Genomic DNA, 24997 nt, shown 5'->3' with positions numbered 1-24997 from the left:
TCTCTACTAAAAATACAGAAATTAGCTGGTTGTGGTGTCGCATGCCTGTAGTCCCAACTACTTGGGAGGCTGAGGCAGGAGAACCGTTTGAACCGGGGTGGCGGAGGTTGCAGCGAGCTGAGATCATGCCACTGCACTCCAGCCTGGTGATAGAGTGAGACTCCATCTCAAAAAAAAAAAAGAAAGAAAAGAAATTAGCGGGACATGGTGGTATATGCCTATGGTCCCAGCTACTTGGGATGCTGAGGTGGGAGGATCACTTGGACCCAGGATTTAGAGGTTACAGTGAGCTATGATCACTGCACTTCAGCCTGGGCGAAAGAACAAGACTCTATCTCAAAAAATAAACTTTTGTGAACATGGTTGTGCATGTGTCTGTATGCCTTAGGTTACTGTTCCTAAGATAAATTATAGGAGAAATTAATAAAAGGACTGCTGGGAGGACATGCACCTTTTAAATTTTGATATTACTGCCAAAATTGCCCTTACAGAGTTTAATAGTATTTTTCCATATTTTCCTTTTTAATTTTTGCTAATTTCACAGACAAAAAATAGTCTCTTGTTAAAATTCATATTTCTTTATTAGTGAGGTTGAATGTCTTTTTATATTGACCGTTTGAGTTTCTTGTATGACTTTTGACTCTTCATATCCTTTCTTCATTGTTTTTTTTTCTCTTTGGTTTGTTGAAGTTTTTTTGCACATTCCCCTAAGTTTGACAGTCTAATCTGTATCTTTGGCATAAATATTTTAAAACAAAAAATGCTGGCCAAGTGCAGTGGCTCACACCTATAATCCCAGAACTTTTGGGAGGCTGAGGTGGGAGGATTGCTTGAGCTCAGGAGTTTGAGACCAGTCTAGGCAATATAGTGAGACCTCATCTCTACAAAAAGAAAAAACAAGCAAAAAAAAAAAAAAAAAAAGTGCTACCAGTATTTATCTAAGGGCAGAAGACCAGTAATGGCTGCTAAGAGTCCATTTTGTCTTTAGTCTCCCTAATTACAGGTGGGGGATCTTTTCTCTTGCCTCTATTCTCTTCATATTGAAATGAATCATACTCATGTTTTGTGGAACTCCTTAAAGCTGTAGCTGTCATGATCAGAAGTTTTTTGTATTTCCTCAGCTTAACTCTGCTGCTTGGTTTATAGTAACCCATAACCTACTCATCCTTGGTTTATAGTGACACATAATCTTACCCCTTAGAGAACCTTACATTTTAGCATTATTTTCTCTTAGAATACAGCATTTCTTTGCTTCTGTTGCAGGTTTCACTTGAGAAATAAGGCAGTAAGTCTGATCAATCAATTATCCGTAGAGAAGGTCTTTTCATGGTTTCTATTAATTTGTTAGTACCCTAAGTATATCTGAAAAATATGTCTATGGAGAAAAGATTTTGGCATTCCAGATGGTATAGTCTATATAGTATTTAAAGTTTTGAATTTGCTTATATATACTCAGCTTTCTTTTTCTAGCATTTTTGCATTTACCTGTTAATTGAATTATACCACCACATACAAACGTTCTCTTAAAGACACTGGACTCTTCCTGGGGGTTCTAAAATAAGCCAAAAAGTTTGATGTATAAAATTTTTTGTTGGCCTCTAATGTCCTATTTAGATCACTGTCCTGTAAGTAAATAAATTTGAAAGAGATTCAAAATGTCCTCTGGTTGAAATCTAAGAGTTGAAATGTTGAGGAAGTGTTTGATACATTCTTGCATGGAAAAGAACAGTTTGAAATAATATGTAATACATGTTACATGGTTTTTGAAAAAAATCAGAAAAAAAAAAGCCTAAAAGAGGTGCATTAAAAAATTACCCATATCCCATTACCATTATAATGTATGTACCAAATACCATACATGACCTATATTTTCATTTTTATGAAAAAGAAAAAGAATGTTAAATATGATTTTTGAAACAGTTGATTTAAGTAGCACTGCAGTCAAGAATAAGGAGTCTTAAAAGTTGAAGAGGGCTAGATAAATATGGTTAGTGCAAGAGATATTCTTATTCTGGAGAGATTATTTGGGGATGAGGTTCAGAATTCCTCTCAGGCTGTTAGTGGGTTAAATAAAAGATTTTGGCTCTCTGGCAGCCAACCTTCCAGCACATTTGGGCTTGTAGAACAACTTCTCCATTCCTAGGAGGAGCGGGGTACCCTGTGGTTTTACCCTTTCATGCACTCATTTACTTCTCATTGCAGTCCTGAGAAATAGACAATATTCATATTGTACCTAAGACACTAAGGCACATATTTACCCAAGGTCACAGCTAATAAGTGACGGAATGGTGACAGAGACCTAGGTGCTCTGATTTCAAATCCCACATCCTTTTGTCCCAGGTGCCTAATGAGTACAAGGCACTCCCATGAGAAGGGAGAGAGGGGATCTGATGGGATGGTGAGGGTTATTTGATTCCCATGGAAGGCTGGCCTTATCACACAAAGATGGCAGCTGTGGGCAGAAGCACAGAGAGGAATGAGTCAGGCAAGGGAAAAAGGCAAGAGGGTGGTAGTAATGGGTCTCAGGCAGCATGGCAAATAATGACTATTCTGACAGTAGTGAGAAACAAAAACCTATCCAATAAATAAACTGGGCAAAACAAGGCCCATTTGCTGTCCTCTGGAGGAGGGAATGGCTATGGGGCAGTCAGATGTCCGCACTGACAAATTTGTCTGTCAACATTGAAAGCACATTACCACAGGATAAATATATTATGGAAGGGCAAAGAATCATTTAGTAGTACGTGCTGAGGCCTTCACTGTGCTGCAGGAAAGACCTCCATCCCAGGACAAGCCTGAAGGTGCAGCCCCATCAGACTTACAGTTTTCTTTAGGGCATCAGCTCAGCATGCTGAAGACGTACCCATAGTCCCTAGCTAGTTTTAGAGCTCTCCCTGAGGAAGTTAAATTTGTGTCCAGTAATATGTTTGCTTTTTCAGCATTTACTCCATAAATTATCCTAAGCTGGGTGCACTGTCACTGTATAACATCAATAAAACTACAAACTTGACTAAGGCCACCAAGGCCTTATTTTACTTTTGAGATACTTGAAATTCTGAGATCTGCTTTAGCCAGTATAACTCAAGTCTCTGGATCCCCTGACCTGTATGCTTTCCCATTTCAGCAAAACACTTCTTGGTAGCATATACGCTTAATCTCAACCAGAAGGTTGAGAAACAGTCTTTGTGATTATTGACAAAAGTCAAAAGTTGTTGACTCATTGCATAGGACATTTGAAATGTCTGGTTTCCTTGAATCTCAGGCAATAAATCATCTCATGGGAGAATGAGATTTTGTCCCTATTTTGTTTGATAACTTAGAGTGAGTGGTTGCCCATGGTAGTTCTGAACAGAAGATCTAGTACTTATGTATTTTTACTGTGTGCTGATCACTGGGTTATTGGAAGTGTTTCAGTTGGGAGTTTATTCATTCCTCAGAGCAACTTTTTATAGTGAGGAAACTGAGGTCCAGAAAGGTTTAACTTACCCCATGTCTCACTGCTATTTGGTAGCAGAGATAGGGCTTGAACACAGCCCAACTCCAGAACCTGCTCTCTTAACCAGTTTGCTTAGCTAACCGCTTTGCTCTACATCTAAGTCCTGTGGAAGAGTTATTTTCCATTTCCTGAAGTTAACTCCATGGGAGTTTACAGAAAAATTCTTCCAAAACCACAGGTTTCACCATCTCTTACTTTCTCTGAAGTCTTTAACGTCTAAAGTCTTCTTCCAAAATAAAGCTAAACTTAACAAGGCATTTAAGATTCCAATTGTATAAGTCCATCCAGAACAAAAACTCTCGGCTCTAAGCAAGCCAGTCTCTTTGTTGTCTTCCTAACATAAACTGTTCAGCCCACCCTGATTTTTTTCAGCTCCTTATGCTGAGGCCTCTCATGACCTGCTTGGTTTTCTGAGTACACCTCAGAACTATCCTATGCAGAGGCTTTCCGTGGCTGCTTTTATTCACTTTGATCCCTCTTCCCTAAACCCATCATATTTGTCATTTCTACTCATTTTGATACCTAGTCATATATTTCCATATGTGCATGTTTGTCTTGTTGTATCCCATTTTCCACTAAAGTTTGTTTCTTTAATAGTCACTTAGTAGTGGATGGTAGTGAAAGAGGAAGGAATTTACCAGGCAGAATTTTAGAGGATGACAAAGAAATGTGTTGAAACTTTCAGGTGGCATTTCAGAGAAAAGCCTGTAGCTCTCCTGAGACTTCCCTGTACAAACACATTGACCAGTCCTTTTTGTTAGTTTATTTGCTTACCCTTCTTGGGGAAAGTCAGCTTTATTCTTTCTTATTCTGCATAAGTGTTACACTTTCGCCATCTTCAGTCAGTCCTGATTGATGGGGAATTTACAAAGCTTTGCCAACTCCAGAACCACCTTGTTTCCCAAAGGTCAAAACAGAAGAGGTTTTTATTGAAAAATCATTATTTTAAAATTTCATGTGGTTCCAAGGTAAGAGTTCATTTTTGTAAGCAAAAGGAGTCATTTGCCAGGAACTTAAATTATGTTTAAAAATGAGAAATTTAAATCACCTGAAAATGAAAAGATTGATTGTATATACTTCTTCACATTCAGAGAGCATCTTGCACGTGTAAGAAATTAATAGGCCGGGTGCGGTGGCTTGCCTGGAATCGCAGCACTTTGGGAGGCCAAGGCGGGTGGATCACTTGAGGTCAGGAGTTAGAAACCAGCCTGGCCAACATGATGAAACCCTGTCTCTACTAAAAAGACAAAAAATTTAGCCAAGTATGGAGGCAGACACCTGTAATCCCAGCTACTTGGGAGGCTGAGGCAGGAGAACTGCTTGAACCTGGGAGGTGGAGGTTGCAGTGAGCCAAGATCATGATTGCACTCCAGCCTGTGCGACAAGAGTGAGACTCCGTCTCAAACAAAAGAAAAAGAAAAAGAAAAATTAATAAATGCCAGCCAAATATAATTTGTTCTTGAGTCAAGAATTAGCCATCATAGACACGTTATTTGTCATTATATGTAGTTTAGTCCTAAATTTTTTACAGTTTCAAAGTTTTCCAAATTGAGTGATCCTGATCCTATTTCAGAAAAATATCAGTGATATTTCAGCAACTGCTGATCTACTGTCTGTGTAGATATACTGTGGATATTTTATGTAAATGGAATCATGTAATATGTGGCCTTTCGTGATTGACTTCTTTCACTTAGCGTATTTTCAAGGCTTGTCTGTGTTAAAGCATGTATCAGTACTACTATGATTGCTGAGTAATATTCCATTGTGTAGACCTGCCACATTTTGTTTATCCGTTCATCAGTTGTTGAACATTTGGGTTGTTTGCACTTTTGGCTGTTATGAGTAATGCTGCTGTTAACATTTGTGTATACATTTTTTGTGTGTGTGAACATGTTTTCAGTTCTCTTGGAGATATATATTGCTGTGAGTGAAATTGGCTGGGTCATATGATCACTCTACATTTAACCTTTTCAGGAACTGTCAAGCTGATTCCCAAAACAACTGCATCACTTTATAATGTTACCAGCAGTGTATGAAGATTCCAGTTCCTCCACATCCTCATTATCTTTTTTATTACAACCATTCTAGTGTGTGTGAAGTGATATCTCATCGTGGTTTCGATTTACATTTTCCTGGTGATTAATGATGTTAAACGTCTTGAGTGCTTTTTGGTCATTTGTATATCTTCTTTGTTTGAAGAACTATCTGTTCAAATCTCAGACCCCCACTTTCTTTTTAGTTTTTTTTTTTTTTGGAGACCAGGGTCTCACTGTCATCTAGGCTGGACTGCAGTTGCTTGATGATAGCTCACTGTAGCCTTGAACTCCTGGGCTCAAGCAATCCCGCCACCTCAGCCTCTCAAGCAGCTGGGACCATAGGTGTGCACCACTGTGCTCTGCTAATTTTTTTTTTTTTTGTAGAGATGGGGGTCTCCCTGTGTTGCCCAGGCTGGTCTCCAACTCCTGGTGCTTAAGCTATCCTCCTTGGTCTTGGCCTTGGCTGCCCATTCTTTTTTTTTTTTTTTTTTTTTTTTTTGAGACAGTTTCACTCTTGTTGCCCAGGCTAGAGTGCAGTGGTGTGATCTTAGCTCACCGCAACCTCCGCCTCCCGGGTCCAAGAGCTTCTCCTGCCTCAGCCTCCCAAGTAGCTGGGATTACAGGCATGTGCTACCACGCCTGGCTAATTTTGTATTTTTAGTAGATGCAGTATTTCTCCATAGTTGTCAGGCTGGTCTCAAACTCCCGACCTCAGGTGATTCTGCCTCGGCCTCCCAAAATGCTGGGATTACAGGCCTAAGCTACCATGCCCGGCCTCTGGCTACCCATTCTCAAATTGAGTTTTCTTTGTTAAGTTATGTTATTTTTATATTCTGGGTACTAGTTCCTTGTCATAGAGGTGATTTGCAGATTTTTCCCCCATTCTGTGAGTTATCTTTTCACTTTCCTGATAGTGTCTTTTGAAGCTTAAAAAGTTTTTAATTTTGGTGTATACTTATAGTCCCAGCTACCTAAGAGGCAGAGGTGAGAGGATTGCTTGAGGCCAGGATTTCAAGACCAGCCTGGACAATATAGCAAAACATATTGCAACCCCGTCTCTACAAAAAAATTTAAAAATTAGCCCAGGCACAGTACTACGTACCTGTTTGTCGTAGCTACTCAGGAGACCGAGGTGGGAGAATCACTTGAGCCTAGAAGTTGGAGGTGGCAGTGATTTATGATTACACCGCTGTTCTCCAGCCTAGTGACAGAGCAAGACCCTGTCTCTTAAAAAAAAAAGAAAAAAAAAGTTTATGATTTTGATGAAGTCCAATTTATTTTTTCTTTTTGTAGTTTATGCTTTTGATGTCATCAAAGAAATCATTGCCCAATCCAAGATCATAAAGATTTACATCTGTGTTTTCTTGTAAGAATTTTATAGTTTTAGTTTTTACTTAGGTCTTTATCCATTTTGAGTTAATTTTTGCAACCATCCATTCTTGCCCACTCCAATTAATTTTTCACACAAAGCCAGAATGGTCATACAACTCAAATCAGGTTGTGCCATTCCCCCTTTTAAAGCTTTCGGTGGCTTCCCATCGTACAAAGAGTAAAATCTAAACTCTGTGACCTGTAAGGTGAGGCCCATGTGGTCTTTCTGCCCTTTCTCCATGTTTGGTCACTGCAGCCTAGCCATGCTGGAGGCCTAAGAGTGGCTCAAGCAGGTTAAGTCTTTTGCTGTCTTAGGACCTGTAGTCATGCTGTTCCCTTTGCTTGCTGTTCTGTTCCCTGTCTCCGTACCCTTGGATCACTGTTGTAACATTATTTCCTCAGAGAGGCCTTCCCGACTACCCTTACTCCACTTACTCATTGCCCAGTGCCCTATGCTTTAATTTCACTGCACTGCTTAAGTAATTCTCTTTGTGTTTTGTTGTTTACTAATCTGTTTTCTGCCTCCATCCCTGGAAATAAGTTCTGAGTAGGAATTATTCCTGTGTTCTCACCATTATTTACACAGCCCCTGGCCTGGGATGGTGGACACAGTAAATATTTGAGTGGATGAATGAATGAGGTACCCAGTATTTTATATATATATATATATATATATATCTGTGTGTATGTGTGTGTATTTATTTATTATTATTATTTTTGAGACACAGTCTCACTGTGTCCCCAGGCTGAAGTATAGTGGTGTAATCTTGGCTCACTGCAACGTCCACCTCCCTGAGTCAAGCGATTCTCCTGCCTCAGCCTCCCAAGTGGCTGGGATTATAGGCACCCGCCACCATGCCCAGCTAATTTTTGTGTTTTTAGTAGAGTCAGGGTTTCATCATGTTGGCCAGGCTGGTCTTGAACTCCCAACCTCAGGTGATCCTCCCACCATGACCTCCCAAGGTGCTTGGATTACAGGCATGAGCCACTGCACCTGGCCCTTTCTTTTCTTTTTTTGCCTTCTTAGCTGAGCTTTTCCTGACGAGTGAGGAGAAGGCATCCCAGTGTATTTGAGGGATATTTCAGTTGATCATAAAATGAAAGATTAATTGGTCTATTTATGGTAAATTAATCTGGTCTTCAAATTCTTCCCTAAACTTTTCTGTGTTTTGATGTTCATCTGCAGTGGGAAGGAGAAGGGTGCGAATAGTTGTCTTGCTTGTGTGATTTACAGATAGACATAAGAATTTCCAGGGAAAAGTACAGTTAGAAATGATTTGCCATGGTATTATCTATCTCAGGAATAGGATTAAAAAAGGAATGTGCCTAGATCAGGCGTTCAGTGTACCTTATGTTTTACCCTGAAGTTAAATAGTCTTAATATTCAGAGTGGGAGAAGGGGTATGTATTCCTAAAGAGTCTTCATGATCTTGGGCATTGTGCTATTGGTAACTCTTAACTCTTCACTCTTAAGCAGCTGAAATCTAGCCATGTTACCTTGAGGTAAGTGAGCACTGTTCTGAGTATTGGTTTATCATGAGGGAGCACCATTTTGTGAATAGTTTGGGAGGACAAGAGAAGGATTGTCCTTTTTGCGTGTTTGTTTTTGAAGGCCTACCTCCCATTTTATTAATTCAGTTAATAATTGTTCCTTTTCTGAGGCTCTCTGTAAGCTTCCAAAACAGGAATCTGCTGCATTTTACTAAAGTGCCTTACTATTGTTAATTCAGTTAATAATTGTTCTTTTCTGAGGCTCTCTATGCTTCCAAATCAGGAATCTGCTGCATTTAACTAAAGTGCCTTACTAAGTAATAACTGGTGGGAAAATGATGTATATGTTCTCGGTTATATATACCTGGCACACTTGAACTACCATGTTAGGAATATATTAAGGTTGCCATTAATGAAAATTTCTAACGTTTGAAGTAGAATTGAAATTTAATTTTATTTACTCCATATATACATTTTCCTCAAGTTTAGTCAGTCACTTAGATTCATTGAGGAGAGATGTATTTGATAATGTTCTCACGTTAAACATAAAAAAAAGTGAGTAAATTTGAAATAAATCTAGCTTATAGGTTTGAACTTTATTGACTCAGTCAAAACATAAAATGAATAGTTGGAATTCTCATGGTGGGAAAAGTTGGAAATAAGATAGTAGGCATTTGGGAGCGAGATAAAGAAATATTAAAATTTTCATGTAGATTTGGCTCATGTTGGCCTTTAATGATAAATGCCAGTTTCCTTCTATTTGAGTCAGCACATTTTAGAACATTTTACGAATACTAAAGTTCTTCACATATCAAGCACTATAGGAATAGATAGATAGTTAAAATATGTGTCTGAGTTAATACAGAATTGTTTCTCCTGCCTTTTCGTTTTTTTCTTTTTCTTTTTTTTTTCTTTCTTTCTTTTTTTTTTTAAAGACAGAGTCTTGCTGTGTCACCCAGGCTGGAGTGAAATGGCACTGTCTCAGCTCACTGCACCCTCCGCATCCCAGGTTCAAGCAATTCAGCCTTAGGACCCCGAGTAGCTGGGTTTACAGACACCCACCACTACGCCTGGCTAATTTTTTGTATTTTATTAGAGAGAGAGTTTCGCCATGTTGGCCAGGCTGGTCTTGAACTCCTAACCCCAGGTGATCCACCCAGCTCTGCCTCCCAAAGTGCTTGGATTACAGGTGTGAACCGCCACGTCCGGCCTCTCCTGCTTTTTCTAAGTTGACCAACTGAACCATTGATAGATCTGTTTGTCATACTCTCAGATGAATAGTTAGTCTTGTAGCTTGGCTTTAAAAAATTATCCTCATGTATTCCATTGTACCCTGATTAGACCTCACCCACACTTGAAGGGATTTTGGTTCTAATTCTTTAGCAATGTGATACATTTTTTGGACAACTAGATACTCTTTGACTTTTAAAGTGATGTTATTTTCGGTTGTCCTGGCTTGGTGTTTCTGAAGTTTGAATGAATTGTTCCACCATTTGAAAAGAAGTAAGTGATCAGGCCGGCCGCAGTATCTCACGCCTGTAATCCCAGCACTTTGGGAGGCCGAGGAGGGTGGATCGCGAGGTCAGGAGATCGAGACCATTCTGGCTAACACAGTGAAACCCCGTCTCTACTAAAAATACAAAAAAATTACCTGGGCATGGTGGCAGGCGCCTGTAGTCCCAGCTACTCTGGAGGCTGAGGGAGGAGAATGGCGTGAACCCGGGAGTCGGAGCTTACAGTGAGCCAAGATCATGCCACTCCCGCCTGGGTGTGAAGACATTAAGGAAGATTTAAATGAAGAAAGGCATATGAAAGTACCCAGCTCCGTGTCAGCTTATAATTAAAAAGCAGTAACTACCATTTTTTGAGCTCATTGTACTGTGCAATGTGCTAAACGCATTCGAGTATTTGATTTAATTCTCTCAATAACCCTGCAGAGCAGGTAATATGCATTCCATTCAACACATGAGGAATTTCCGAGAAGCCAAGTAGTAGGCCTGAGGTTACACAGCTTCCAAATGGTGATGTTGGGATTTATATTCGATCTGTGTGAAAAATCTGTGCAAGCAAAACTACTCTTTACAGTAGGCTCCAGTCACTAAATCAGTCACTTCATATTCATTTATTTGAAGACTGGTAAGACTGATTTTCCCATTTGTTTGTTAACGAGTAACATTTTATATTTGTAATGGGCCTGTGGATGACTTTTGCCCCTTTATATGTTGGGATTGTTTCTGATTATCATATGCTTGCACAAGCTTCTCATATATTAATCATGTATTGAACCTTTCTCTTCCTCTGAACATACTTGAGGCAGCAAGTGACATTCATCTCCCATACCTACAAAATTTTATACTTGGATGTGCTTTCATTTCTCATTTTCTACATGGGTCCTTTACATTGTCATTTTTCTTCAGGTCTGTTCTGTAAAATGTATTGAGACTTTTATTCAGAGATATCTCCTTATCTGGGGCTTTCTGCATTAAGAAACAGTATAATGTCATCTAACTCTAAGAACTATGTTGTATTAATGTGCAGGATGAATAGCCATTAACTCTTAGGTTTCACATTGGGGTAGTAGATCAGAAGTCCTTAAGAAATAATTGCTTCTATTTAAAACACACACTCACACACACACAAACCCTTTTATATACTTGTTTTTTTTTTTTCTTGTGAGACAAGGTCTTGCTCTGTTGCCGAGGCTAGAGTGCAGTGGTGTGATCTCAGCTTGCTGCAACCTCTATCCCACAGGTTCAAGTGATCCTCCCACCTCAGCCTTCTGAATAGCTGGGGCTACAGGCATGTGCCACCATGCCTGGTTAATTTTGTATGTTTTTGTAGAGACAGGATTTCACCATGTTGCCCAGGCTAGTTTCAAACTCCTCGGCTCAAGTCTCCTGCCTCAGCCTCTCAAAATGCTAGGATTACAGGCATGAGCCACTGTACCCAGCTAAATATTCTTAATCATTTTTATTTAAAATGTAAAAAATTATGTGTTCATTTCTAGTGTATTACTTTAGGATTGAAATAAACTAGTTCATCAAACTTAGAACATGGTCACCTTTGATTGCTGTACTCTTTCAAGCAGTTTGATAGATACCAGGACAGAATTGATGGTGCTTTTAAATATATCCAGTATCTCTCTTCTCCCAGCAAAGTTCCTGCATTCGTGAGGATGATTGCTCCCGAAGGCTCCTTGGTGTTTCATGAGAAAGCCTGGAATGCGTACCCCTACTGTAGAACAAGTAAGCCTGGCCCCCAGCAGCCATTGCACCCCTCCACCCTGAGAATGAGAGGGATTCCCAGTACCAATGTCTTTGAGAAGGGTTACACCGAGCAAGGTCTTTCTTGGGTTCTTGGATAGTCACTGCTAGAAAGATGGCAAAGGAAGAACTGCATTGGGTTCCTCCACCCAGAACTTTGTGACAGGCATAAGTCCTTTCCCACATGGCAGCCACTTTGGGGTCCTAGCCGATTATGCTGGCTCCAGGGGTAAGCCGAAAGAGAGGTCGTTTACACTCACAAGGGTGTTTTGGTGCGTTTCAACAGTATTTTACTTGTATTGCTACATAGTAGAGGAGGAATAGGACAGACTTCTGAAACAGCATCCTATCATTTGCTAAACTGACCTTATAAATAATGTTTTGCTTTTGTGACATTATTCTTTTTAACATTATTTTGAAAATTAGATGATTCTTCGTATTTTATTTGTACTCCATAGTCTAAATTAATGTGCTGTGTAGTGTCACTTGTGTAGAAACTCTGTTTTGCAGACATAAGTTACTAAATAAATGTTCTGTGTTTTTAGGTAGTTTAGTCTTTGTGACATTTAAGTTTTGGGACAGATTGTTTTGACTCCAATTAATATTCTGAAATTTTTCTCCTTTCATTACCTACCTCTCCATTATGCCTCAGTTGTAACGGTGAGTAAAACTATTTTTGTGTGTCATACTTTTATCTTTCAACTTTGTTTTATACAGTAATTATTTTCAACCATTCTTTGCTAACTGCCCCTCACTGCGTGGTTCCCTCCTGTGTCCCGCCAACCAGTCCCCACACTCTACCACATGTTCCCAGTGTTCATGGGCCCTTTCCACCCTTGTCTCAAAATCTCCCTATTGATTTTATTTTGCTTGTGTTACTCCCTTCAAACACCGTATTTGTTTATCAGACCTCACAGCTTCTTTATTAGCCCAGTATACTGCGTGGCAAGTCGAATTGTTTGAATTATTTAAAAGCATGCAGCATTTGGTTTGCCTGACAAGTCTATAAAAATCGGTAGCTAATGATTCTTTGTCACTTGAGGATCAGTCTCCTTGTAGAGTCAAAGCATGGATGCCTCTACTAGGAAAAGCTCCCTCAGACGTGGGCACCAAGGAACAAGTAGAAGATTACTGTCATTTTCCTGTTGTGTTTTCTGCAGAATGAATATATGAAAGATGATTTCTTCATTAAAATCGAAACATGGCACAAACCAGACTTGGGAACATTAGAAAATGTAAGTTTCAACTCTGCACTTTTAGTATAGAAGCCCCTGGAAACGAGAATACTGTATGTAGTTCACTTGTCATCACCAAAGTAATGTCACCTGTGTTAGACTAGTATCTGACCACACCAAGCTGTGTCAACTTGAGATGAGGCAAGCAAGCAGCCAGAAACCAAATGGGCTATCCCTATCAGTCCCCTTGCCTTGACACTTTGGTAAAGTTGCTGTTTTGATCAGCTACTCTTATCTGAGGCAAGGAGAGCTTGGGTAAACAAAATTCAAAGATAATCCCCAGCCCAATTTTAGCCATTAGTTTTGCTGATTAGATTGCTTTTATCTCTGAGTGTTTGCCAGAGCAGCTCTGCATAGCAGAATTGATTGCTTTAATTTTTACCTCCTGTCTGCTTTGCTAGGTATGGGCTGATGTCAGAGAAATGGCCAAAAGGCAGGAGGGATAAAATACTTGAATAACTTACAAAAATGTTGAAAAGCTCTTGACTTATATAAGTTGGTGCACATTTATCTCTTTAAGATTCAAGAACATCTTTGAGTTAGAACTTAAATAAACTGTAATCATTAACTTTTAGTAAGGTTTGTCATGGAGCTTGGGAAGGCCTGTTGTATAGGTTGATGCCCTTGGTCTAGGGGTTCTCAAAAGTGTGGTCTTTGGATGGGCCAGCAGCAGCACAGTATCTGAGGACTTGTTTGAAATGCAGATACTCTGACCTCACCCAAGAACTATCAAACCAGAGTCTGTAGGGTTGGGACTTAGCAGTTTCTGTTTTCTGGTGCACATGCATTCCAGGAGAGTAGGTTAATGATTATGGCAAATTCTGGTTTTTTACTGTTCTATTGCTGTGCTCTTACGTTATTGATGCCAATTAGCCAATTAATAGAACTTTGAATTTTAATATGTAGTATTTGACTTGAGTTTTCTTTCAAGTGATCATTTGACATTTTATGTTGTTTTTCTCTTTTTATTTTTTTTATTTTTTTTAATTTTTGAGACAGAGTCTCACTTTGTTGCCCAGGCTGGGGTACAATCACGCGCTGTCTGCTCAGTGCAACCTCTGCCTCCTGGGTTCAAGTAATTCTCCTGCCTCAGCCTCCCAAGTAGCTGGGACTGCAGGCATGCACCACCATGCCTGGCTAACTTTTGTATCTTCAGTAGAGATGGAGTTTCACCATGTCGGCCAGGCTGTGGTCTTGAACTCCTGATCTCAGGTGATCCACCTGCCTCAGCCTCCCAAAGTGCTGGGATTACAGGTGTGAGCCACTGCACCCAGCCTTTTTGTTGTTTTTTATAGTAATCTTCTATAATTTGTAATCTAGATGAGATGATTTGGTGTGTATTAATCTATATGATTTAATCTGCTATTTTCAGCTTTTAAATGGGCGTGTCTTTGGCAGTTTTCAAACAATTCCTAATTAGTTCATAGATGACATTTCAGAAATAAATGATGGATGAACATGCAATAGAGAGGAGTTGGCATCATACTGAAACTGAATAGCTTTAGGATAATCGAATTTTGGAGAGATTTTAGACCATACAGTGCATCATTTGAATTCTACTTGTAATGTCACCTTATGTTTGTATAGAACTTTGTTGGTTACAAAAGTTACAAGTACTTTGTTGTGTATCATTTGGGTTAAACATAGGTCTGGTATATTTTGTTAAATAAATCATCTGTGAGGACTATCAGAAAATAACATTGACAGGTTTCTATTTATTTGGCAGCATCCTTATTCTCTCCTTCCTTATTATTTGGGGTTATAAGTGGTAATAAAAGATTTCTAGATCCTGCAAAATATCAGACAGCTAATATAATGAAATAATAATTTGGGTCTTTTAATTCTCTATAATGTACCCTGAGTGACTCAAGATAAAGATTATGTATGTAAGCATAATAGAATAATCTACACTTTGTTTTATTTCTTTTCTCTTTGTCATTGGTAGGTACATGGTTTAGATCCAAACACATGGAAAACTGTTGAAATTGTCCATATAGATATTGCAGATAGAAGTCAAGTTGAACCATCAGTAAGTATTACTGAATGACATTTAACCTGTTCCCTTTTACAGTTAAAAATTATTTTCTACTATCACATTTAGGATTAAGTTAAAATTATTTCCTTTCTTTCTTGTACGGCCTACATTTCTATGCCGAAATGAGCTTGGAGTGTAGTCTAGTAGGTCTTTGCAGCAAAGAGACCAGAGTAGGAGAGAAGGTGATTTGTTTTCTGTGTGGATTTTGCCTTTGTACAAGTGATCCCGTTAGGAAGTCCCAATATACCTGGGAAATGTAGGTTGTTTTCATTGAAAAACAAAACAAAACATATTGTTTACGAAATAATTCTCCTTCAAGCTTCTTTAAATAATATAGATCCCTTTTACTTTTCAAATGTGATTAAGAAAGCAAAAATTTAATTTGCATGCAAGTATTTAGTAACTCAGCCACAGTTGTTATTTGTGGAAAATAGTTGGTGTAGAGTATCTTTTTTAAAATTTTCTTTTAGATTCCAGAAGTAGGTGTAGAGTATTTTAATTTAATAGTTGTTTAGCTTTCTATTTTGAATCCTATTAAGATGTAAATATTTCTACTCCTGGCTTTTGACTTAATAAAAAAATTTCTTTTTCACAAAGACACTTATTCCTCATGCCTTAATTGTCCACAAAGACAATTAAGACTCTTGTCTTAGGTTGGACACAGTGGCTTCCACTTGTAATCCCAGCACTTTGGAAGGCCAAAGAGGGAGGATTGCTTGAGCACAGGAGCTTGAGAACAGCCTAGACAACATAGTGAGATCCTGTCTCTAAAAAGAAAAAAACAATTAGCTGGGCATGATGGCGTGTACCTGTAATTCCAGCTGCATGGAGAGGCTTAGATGGGAGGATTGCTTCAGTCCAGAAATTTGAGGCTGCAGTGAGCGGTGATCGTACCACTGCACCCCAGCCAGGGTGACAGAGTGAGATCCTGTCTCAGGGGGAAAAAAAAAGGCCAAGTGCGGTGGCTCACGCCTGTAATCCCAGCACTTTGGGAGGCCAAGGCAGGCAGATCACGAGGTCAGGAGATCGAGACTATCCTGGCTAACACAGTGAAACCCCTTCTCTACTAAAAATACAAAAAATTAGCCAGGTATGGTGGCGGGCGCCTGTAGTCCCAGCTACTCCGGAGGCTGAGGCAGGAGAATGGCGTGAACCTGGGAGGCAGAGCTTGCAGTGAGCCGAGATCGCGCCACTGTACTCCAGCCTGGGCAACAGAGTGAGACTCTGTCTCAAAAAAAAAACAAAAAACCCCTGTCTTATCTTGCCAAAGTTTGTGAATATTTAATGTGGTTCTTTTTTTATAGTGTGCTAAGTGCTGATTTGGTTTTACACAGCACACGTAAATACAAGCACTGGTCCTCTTCCTCTAATCTAGAGAACTAAAGCTTTGGAATAAGAGTGGCACCCTTTGTTTTGTCATGGTAAAGTACAGTGTGTTCAGCAGGTATCCCCTTCCATTTCTGTTTTTAGTGCTTATTCCCTGAACTTGAGCAGTGTTGTAAGCTAAACAGAAATAAGTCAAACACTAAATGTCTGGTTTTGCTGTTGAAATTTGAAGGTAAACTTGCCTAAACAAAGGTCCCTGACCTTTTCTCAGAAGTCGCTGGGGTTGAGACTGCCAGCAGTGACCCAGTACCAGGCTGGGCCAACTCTGCTAGGGCCCCCTTCCTGCTTAGAAGTGTGAGCACTGATAAGGGACTTTTGTTCTAGAAGTTCTTAAATTTTAGTTTTGCTGTGATTTGAAGTTGTTTCAATTTTAGGGATCTTTTCACCTTTGACATTATGTAGAGAGTTTTTTAATCTGTAGAAATGAAATGATATCTGTTATGCCCTTTTATTTCTCTTGGTATTGTTCACAGCTAAGATTTACTATATGTGAAAGAATGATGGGAAGAGAAGCAATTGGGAGTAATGAGTGAGTCAGTTAATGACTAGGTCAGGACAGCTTACAAGCCTGGAGCTGCCCATCACTAAAATACCAAGCAGCAGTATGCCACACCAGGATCAGGTGCCCTGGAGAAGGCGTTCCCATTATGTTGTTGGTGTTTGAAAATGCTATAATGACCAAACAAAATGGCTGGACTGACTCAGACTTATGGTCCATAGGTTTGCAGTCTGTGTTGTTCACCAGCAGAGTACAAGATACCTTTGGTTTTGCTGGAGGCATAAAAATTCTTTGTTCCTGTCCTCAGGCGAAAATGGGCAGTGTTTACAGGCATGAATGCTGGTGGAAAGAGCAGTGTAAGGGCAGATTGCACAAGAACCCTGGAGGCGCTGGTTCCCATCCCCTCCACCTCAGCACAGACTTCAGAGAGGAGAGGAGGCACTGGATGCATGACAGCAGCACTTGAGATAGGTGCTCCAGGTGGAAGGCACCGCACATGCAAAGGCTGAGTAGGTAGTTCTGTGTGTGAAAATGGTGATGTTTGGGGTGGATAGCTAGTGAAAAAGACTGGATTGAGCCCAAGTGAGGAGGATCTGTGTTGTGAGGCATGGAGCTTTGACTAAGAACATACATTCTGAAACTAGGTGGGCTTCAGATTTCCATTCTGAGACTCTGCCACCTGCTGGCTATTTAATCTTGGACAGGTTGGTTAGCCTCTCTTTGCCTGTATTATCTTGTGTAAAATGAGAGTAATTATCTTGTAGGATTAAATATGATCACTTAGAGTATATTAGTCTGTTTTCACACTGCTGTACAGATACTACCCAAGGCTGGGTAATTTATAATGGAAAGAGGTTTAATTCACTCACAGTTCTGCATGACTAGGGAGGCCTTGGGAAACTTACAGTCATGGTGGAAGGGGAATCAGGCACATTTTACATGGCAGCAGGAGAGAGAGGGGAGGAAGAAGGAGGAACTCCTAAACTGATCTTGTGAGAACTCACTCACTGTCACCAGAACAGGATGGGAGAAACTGTCCCCGATGATCCAATCACCTCCCTTCCTTGACACATGGGGTTTACAGGTCCCTCCATTGACATGTGGTAATTACAATTTGAGATGATATTTGGGTGGTAACACAGAGCCAAATCATATCATAGAGCCAGTGCGTAGTTCAGTAAATGCTAGCTGTAATTGTCATTATTATTAGATCCAGTTGTACAAGAGTTCCGAGAGTCTGTGTTCACACCAAGCATTGTTTGGGGACTAACCACAACCTGCGTATATGTGGTTTTTTGATGTTCATAGCGCCTATTTCCCTTTGTTTTAGAGATTAGTAAGATATAAATTTATTTTAAAGTTTATTGAATTTGCAGGAACTATTTTTTATTGGGATAAAATACACATAACCTAAAATTTACCCTTTTAACCATTTTTAAATGTGCAGTTCAGTGGCATTTAGTACATTAACAGTGTCCTGCAACCATTATCACTGTCTAGCTGCAAAATGTTTTCATCACCCCAGAAGGACACCCTGTACTCATGAACAGTCATTCACTGATTCTCCTTCCCCCTAACCTTTGGCAACTGCTAACCTGTTTTCTGTCTCTTGGGATTTGCCTGTTCTGGATATTTCATATAAATAGAATCATGCAACGCATGGCCTCCGGTGGCTGGCTTCTTTCTTGTGCTTTGCGTTTATTTACAAGATTCGTCTTCATAGTATGTGTCAGTACTTCATTCCTTTCTATGGCTGAATAATATTCCAGTGTGTGGATAGACCACATTTTGTTCATGCATTCATCTGGGTTTTTTTTGTTGTTTTTTTGAGACGGAGTCTTGCTCTGTCGCCCAGGCTGGAGTGCAGTGGCACGATCTTGGCTCACTGCAAGCTCCGCCTCCGGGGTTCATGCCATTCTCCTGCCTCATCCTCCCGAGTAGCTGGGACTACAGGCGCCCGCCACCAAGCCCAGATAACTTTTTGTATTTTTAGTAGAGATGGGGTTTCACCGTGTTAGCCAGGATGGTCTCGATCTCCTGACCTCGTGATCCTCCTGCCTTGGCCTCCCAAAGTGCTGGGATTACAGGCGTGAGCCACTGCGCCCGGCCTCATGCATTCATCTGTTGATGGACATTTGGGTTTTTTCTACCTCTTGGCTGTTGTGACTAATGCTACTGTAAACCTTTGTGTCACAGGAGCTTTTTGTCTAATATGCTCTCTTAGTTGGGGATAATTAAAGAACTGATATGTAAGGATTATCAGACCTTTTGATGTGGAAAAAAAAATTCCAGTATGCACATTTCTCTGTTACAAAAAGAAAGGGAAAGGAGCTTTTTGGTGCAAAGGTGCCCTTGACAGTTTTTAAGCATAGAGCAGAGCATTGAGCTTCCAGGCTTGGTGTGGGGTAGGGGGTGGGGCGGTGTTGAAGGCCAGCATGGGTGGTGGCAGGAGAGCTAGGACCAGACCCCCATTTCAGGGAGAGGTGATTGTGAAATCTAGTGGTGCAGGGACCCTGGGTCTGCTCTTTTCTTCTGCACATCATTGTCTGTCCACTTTCCCAGGCATTGACAGCTGCCCCTACACTCTTATCCCTTTAAGTTCTGCTCCATTGTTTTGGCCTTGACTAGTTAGAGTTTTAGGGTTAGCTTCTATCCCAAACACCTGGACCACCTGGCGGTCATTAATTCTTACCAGATCCAATTTGGTTTTCTGTTGAGTTAATTTGTTCATTTCATTCTGCCCTTTTAGGTAATTTTGTCACTTGAATATTCTAGTCTACAGTGTAGAGAAAAGGCAGAACACATTTACAGTTCTAAAATGGTAATGTTGTCATAGCAATCAATAGTACTGAATGCCTGTGCTGTGTGTACCAGTGCTATGCATACAGCACTGTGGTAACTGTCGAGGATTTGTATAGCACCCACAAGAGACTTACAGTCTTAGCAAGAAAAGCCCAGTACAATAAAGTAGTTAACAAGTGGCAGAGGCTTATAGCATGCTCCAAAGCGCTATAGGATTTCAGAGAAGAGAACAGATGATTTGTAAGAATGCAAAGCCGAAAAGGCTGAAGGGAAGACTCTGACATGAGGATGTGTAGAGTTTTGATGAGTGGAACAATCATTACACTTTTTCCTCTTATACTCGTTGCTCTGACACATTATACATTTATTTCATTTTTCTCTCTCCCTTCCAAGTAGAAATTAAATCTCAGAGTGAAGAGTCTTTGTAACCTTAGCCCATGTCTCCCCAGATCCTATAACGCTGTCTGAAATATAGTAGGTACTCAGTGAATTCCTGTTAATAAATGAATTCATAGGCAAGCAGAATAGAAATGAAGGTGCAGGCGCACCATCTGACATTGAATTGGAGTAGTTTTTTGAGCTGAAGGGAACCTTAGCTACCTAGGCCTCCTTGCATTTAGACTGTACTTGACATAATCCTAAGAGTTTCTTGCCCCCCTCCTCCCTCAGGTTATCAGGATGGAGCAACTAGAATAAGGGGCTGAGTTCCTTCCTGTTCTCCTCTGCCAGTGCAGTTGTGCTTGCTTGTCGTTAGTCTTGACTGTAAGATTTACTTCGAACACAGTTCTGCAGCTACGGAAAGTTTGGTTTCAGGGCTAACCTCCTGAAGCCCAGATAAGCTAGTATTTCTCATGATCACTTAGCTAATACCAAAAGTGGAAATCCCAATTCTCAGATCAGCTGACTGATTCTTCCCTAGCTCAGGCCTCAGGCCTTGCCGGGGCAGTCACTCTTTGAGCTGCCACTTGAGCATTCTCTTCCTCTCCTCACACTGCTCTGCCACGGACCATACCCTGTACTTTCCTGTTCCAATGCACTGCTTGTTCTCGTCTCCTTTCTGGGACTCCTTTCTCTCTGTCCAACATTGACATGTCCTTCAGGATGTAGGTAGGTCGGAGCTTGCTTGCTCCAGGGAGATTTCTCTCAGGTTGGAATCAGTCTTCCTGTCTGCTGAATTTCAGAAGCTTTTGCTCATTTCATTGGTGTGTTTTGTTCTCTTTGTTTAGCAACCCGTTCTCTTTTTACAGAGTAGGCCCTTCATAAATATCGGTCAGATGAACCTGATGAGCTTGAGAATAATGAGGAAACTAAACACTATGAGCCAAGAGTTTGTACTGGAATACAAAATCAATTTGATGTCCTTTTGATAACACCTGGATTGGCAAGGGATGAGGAAGCAGGCACTCCCGTACATTGCCTGTGGGAATATAAATTGGTAGAACTGGCACTAGCCTAGCAGAATTACAAGTGCACATAGCCTGTTGACCCAGCAAAATTCTGCTTCTGGGAATTGACTCTACCCTCTGTAAAGTGACAGGTGTATAAACCTAAGATCAGAAGTCTAAGTGTTTCTTTATCAGTCGGGAACTGATTAAGAACATTATGGCACACTCGATGGAGTTCAGTGCAATCATTAAAAGGGAGTGAGCCCTATTTGCACTGATGGAGAATCCTTTTCAAGACAACCTGGAGAGAGAAAGACAAAGAAGTGTGTATAATATGCTTCCATTTGTTATGTTAAAAAGGAGAAAAATATGTTTGCTTAGTTATGTATGGATTATCAAGAAGAATGCATAAGATGCTGTTAATAGTGATTTCCCTTAGGAGAGGAATGGGATGGAAGAGTTGAGGTCTGACAGAAATGTGTGCAGTGGATCAGGGGGTAAATTCCTCTCACCAACTTTCTGTTGCTGCATAACAGATCACTACATATTTAGTGGCCAGGTAATGTGACCTGCTTAGTTTGATTAATAAGGGAATGGCCCACCATTACCTTTGCCACAGTCTGTGACTTAGAAGCAAGTTAGAGGTTCTGCTTGCACTTAACGGGAGGGTGACTTATGGCGGGTAGGGGTTCACTTTAGAATGCATCTGCCATACCAGCAGTCAATGTTTAGTGCCTAAAACTTGCTCCTTAAGGATTGGAGTGACACTGGAATTGAGAACTTAGTAACTGTGAATAGGCCAGCAAGTGGGTGTGGGATTGGGTGGGGGTGGGGCTGCACCCTATGGATTGGGTTGCCTGTTAGACCTGGGGAGGTGGGGTGGGTGGGGATATTGGGGCAGAATCTCCTTCCTAGTTTTCCTGAGTGTGCCTTGTTCCAGGGATCAGAGGACAGCTTGTGGAGGCTCAGGTTGTGGGGAATGGTTAATGGCCAGATCCAGATCCTACCCCTTCAGTCAGCCCCAGCTCTTATCCTGCACCTCATCTGGGAGCCTGACTCTCTTGCTTTGTAAACAGGGAATGATCCCCTTTCATGAGACCACCGTCGTGTCTGGGCCTATGGTAGGAGACTGTGACTAGAACCTGCGTTTTTCTCAACACTATTTTTATGACCCAAGGGCAGCACCTTCTGAATGGGAGATCATGTGACTACTGGGAATGCATGTTCCTCTAGCGCACCTGTGTTTAGTGGTAACACCTCACATGCAGAATCTGGTTACCTATGCAGTTGTGAATATCCAGAAGTTAAGTGAATCGCTGTCTGTAGTCTTACCCAATTCATGATTTGACCTTTTCTCCCTTACGTGAATGTGTTGGTGGTGATTTGGAAAAAGAAAATTAGGAAGACCTTCTGAAAGTATAGTCATCCTCAAAGTTTGTACTGTGGCACCTTGACTCCTGGAGGTTTTTGTCTCAGTCTGATTTAATCAGTGATTTTTCATTCTGTACTTAATGACCTCTGGTTTTTCTTGAGTGAGCTAATTTAGAAAAAAAAACAAGTTAAATGGTTGAGTTTCTTTCATATTACTTGCTTCTAAAAAGAAAGAAAACAGCAGCATTATTCAATTTGAGTGAATCAGTAGGCAAGTCCTCAGAGTCAGGACAAACATGAAATAGTTTCATGTTTTCATCTTGGAGCACAGCTATTTGGTTTCCTTACTGTGTTGTAGAAACTAAGAATTTGAAACTCCACCTGGTGGGGGCTTTCTGTCACTGCAGGTGGATTTAATACAAATGCAGCCCCAAATATTTTAATTCAGAGTGATTGTTGATTTCTCTTAAGATTTAACTCTCTCAGCTAGATTGTCAGGTGACTTGTATACCGCTCTTATAGATTTGCTGTCTTTGGTAATGTTTATGAACTATACTTCACCATGCAGAGAAGAGATGCGATTTGACTCGTGGCGTAACTGAATACTTGGGTGGATGCTTTGATGTGTTTACATAATTGGAGGGTGACATTGTCACAGTAACTCTAGGAACAAGGATTTGTTTTCAAAATCTGTCAGTGTGACCCAGGGTCACAGAGTTGTTTGCTACAGAAATCATATGTATTTAAATGTATGGGCCATTAGGGCTTTTTGTTGATGGCTTGTGGGAAGTCTGTATATGACTATTGCTTTAGCCACTGTTCTCTGTAATTTTCTAGAAGCTTCATTACTTCCTGATGAAACAAGCCAAGTAGTCTGGGATTTCTGCATAATGTCCCCACTTAATATCTTTTGTTCCTTTAGAATGTATCTACCTACCGTAGGAAACGGATTTCCTGTTTCAAGAGAAAGTGGCATTGTAGCGAAGTGTTATTAAGGTATTATATCCTTTAAGAAGGAAGAGGCCTGCCTGTCATCCCAGCGGTCACAGAGTACACTATGCTCCAGCAGGACACACCTCACACTTTCTCCATCCTCAGACCCCCTTGTTTTAAACCCAGGCATCACTTCTAAAAGTCTTCCTCAGTAAGCTAGATGCCTCTTGGTGGTCAGGATTGTACTATACTCATCATTTCTGTTTCCAGGACCTAGCAAGATGCAGGATGCATGGCGTGGAGTAAGCTCTTCCATAAAGGTTTGGTAGATCAGATGTTTTTTCTCTCTAGTATTAAAAAAAGAAGAAAAGGCTTTTTGGAGGAGTTGAAGTTTTTGTTGTTCAAATAGTAGGTGAAAAAATAAAATGCTACTTTAATTCTTTCTTTAGTAAATCTAGATAAGATATATATTATGTGCCTTAAATTCTAAAAATTTTGGCCGGACACAGTGGCTCACACCTGCAATTCCAGCATTTTGAGAGGCTGAGGCAGGAAGATTGCTTGAGTTCAGGAGTTCGAGGCTACAGTAAGCTATGATCATGCCACTGTACTTCCAGCCTGGGCGACAGACTGTCTCAAGAAAATAAAATTTCTGAATATTGTTTCTAAATGAGCAAATACCATTTTGGTCAGATTAAAAAGTGTTTTGGTTAGATCAAATTGTAGTAAGAGCCAGGAGTATCCAGCATAAAACACCACAGTGTAAGTTTTAAAGTTTTTTAATTTCTAAAGTTGTCTCTGATACACAACCACTGTAAAAAGTTTGGGATTCCTTAAATGTCCTGATGAAATGCACATGCATATCTTCAGCACATTTCCAAAATATACACAAATGAGTCAGTTGACATCTGCTTCTGCTTTTTTTTTTTTTAAGGTATAAATTTGAATCTGGCTCTTTTTAATCATCTCCAGCACTTTGTCTAAGTAGCTTTCCATGATTTGTATACAAAAGTCACTTCCCGGGAGAGGAAGACTCTTTAAAGTGTAAGCCGAAGTATACACATGATTAACATCAGAGAGACCTTCGTTTTTGGAAGTAATTTGAAAGAAAATGAGCATGGTTTAGGAAAAAAAAGAAATTGGAACCACATTTTTAGATATTTATGTGTAACAAGAAAGGATTGTATCAGCCTTCCTCTATAGTACATACTATGTGACTTTATTTGTATAATTTTCAAGGTACTTTTTAAGTAGAAACAATGTTTAATTCAGAATTTTAAGGCTTACATGCCTAAAAGTGATGCATCTTAACATCTGAGTGTTTTTTACATGTTAATAATAAGGAAATATTAATGATATAAAAGCATTAAATTGTTTGGGACTTGTAGTTTAAAAATCTGGATCTATTTAATATTAAAATGAAGCAAATTTAAAAGAGGGAATGAAATTTTTCCCCTCATCTTTCAGCATGTTTGAGTGTAATGCTTCAATTCATGGTGAAATTTTTCCTAAATGAGATGGTTCAAGATCAAGCATTAGCATTGTGTGACCACAGTGCCATGACCATAGCATTTCAGCATCACCAAGGATGATGTTCCTGAAAGGAAGAGACACAAGCTGGAAACTTGTGTGCCATATTGGTTTTGGGTCACAGAATGTGCAGGGTATGCTCTGATTGATAGGGAACTTCCCTG

At 40.2% G+C, this 24997-nt stretch overlaps 1 protein-coding gene across 2 annotated transcripts in view; it reads left to right on the top strand.

The window, feature by feature from the left end:
• The window catches only part of PITPNB (phosphatidylinositol transfer protein beta), a 67410-nt gene that overhangs the window by 9126 nt on the left and 33287 nt on the right, over positions 1-24997 (top strand). For both annotated transcript variants that reach the window (XM_023190714.2, XM_023190715.2), the window contains exons 4-7: positions 11548-11639; positions 12310-12317; positions 12818-12892; positions 14838-14921. In XM_023190714.2, the coding sequence (XP_023046482.1) occupies positions 11548-11639; positions 12310-12317; positions 12818-12892; positions 14838-14921 (259 nt within the window). The remainder of the gene's footprint in view (positions 1-11547; positions 11640-12309; positions 12318-12817; positions 12893-14837; positions 14922-24997) is intronic.

The sequence above is a fragment of the Piliocolobus tephrosceles genome, chromosome 19 (genome assembly GCF_002776525.5).
Source record: "Piliocolobus tephrosceles isolate RC106 chromosome 19, ASM277652v3, whole genome shotgun sequence".
Classification (NCBI taxonomy): Eukaryota; Metazoa; Chordata; class Mammalia; order Primates; family Cercopithecidae; genus Piliocolobus; species Piliocolobus tephrosceles.
This window is presented reverse-complemented; position numbering and strand designations above follow the sequence as displayed.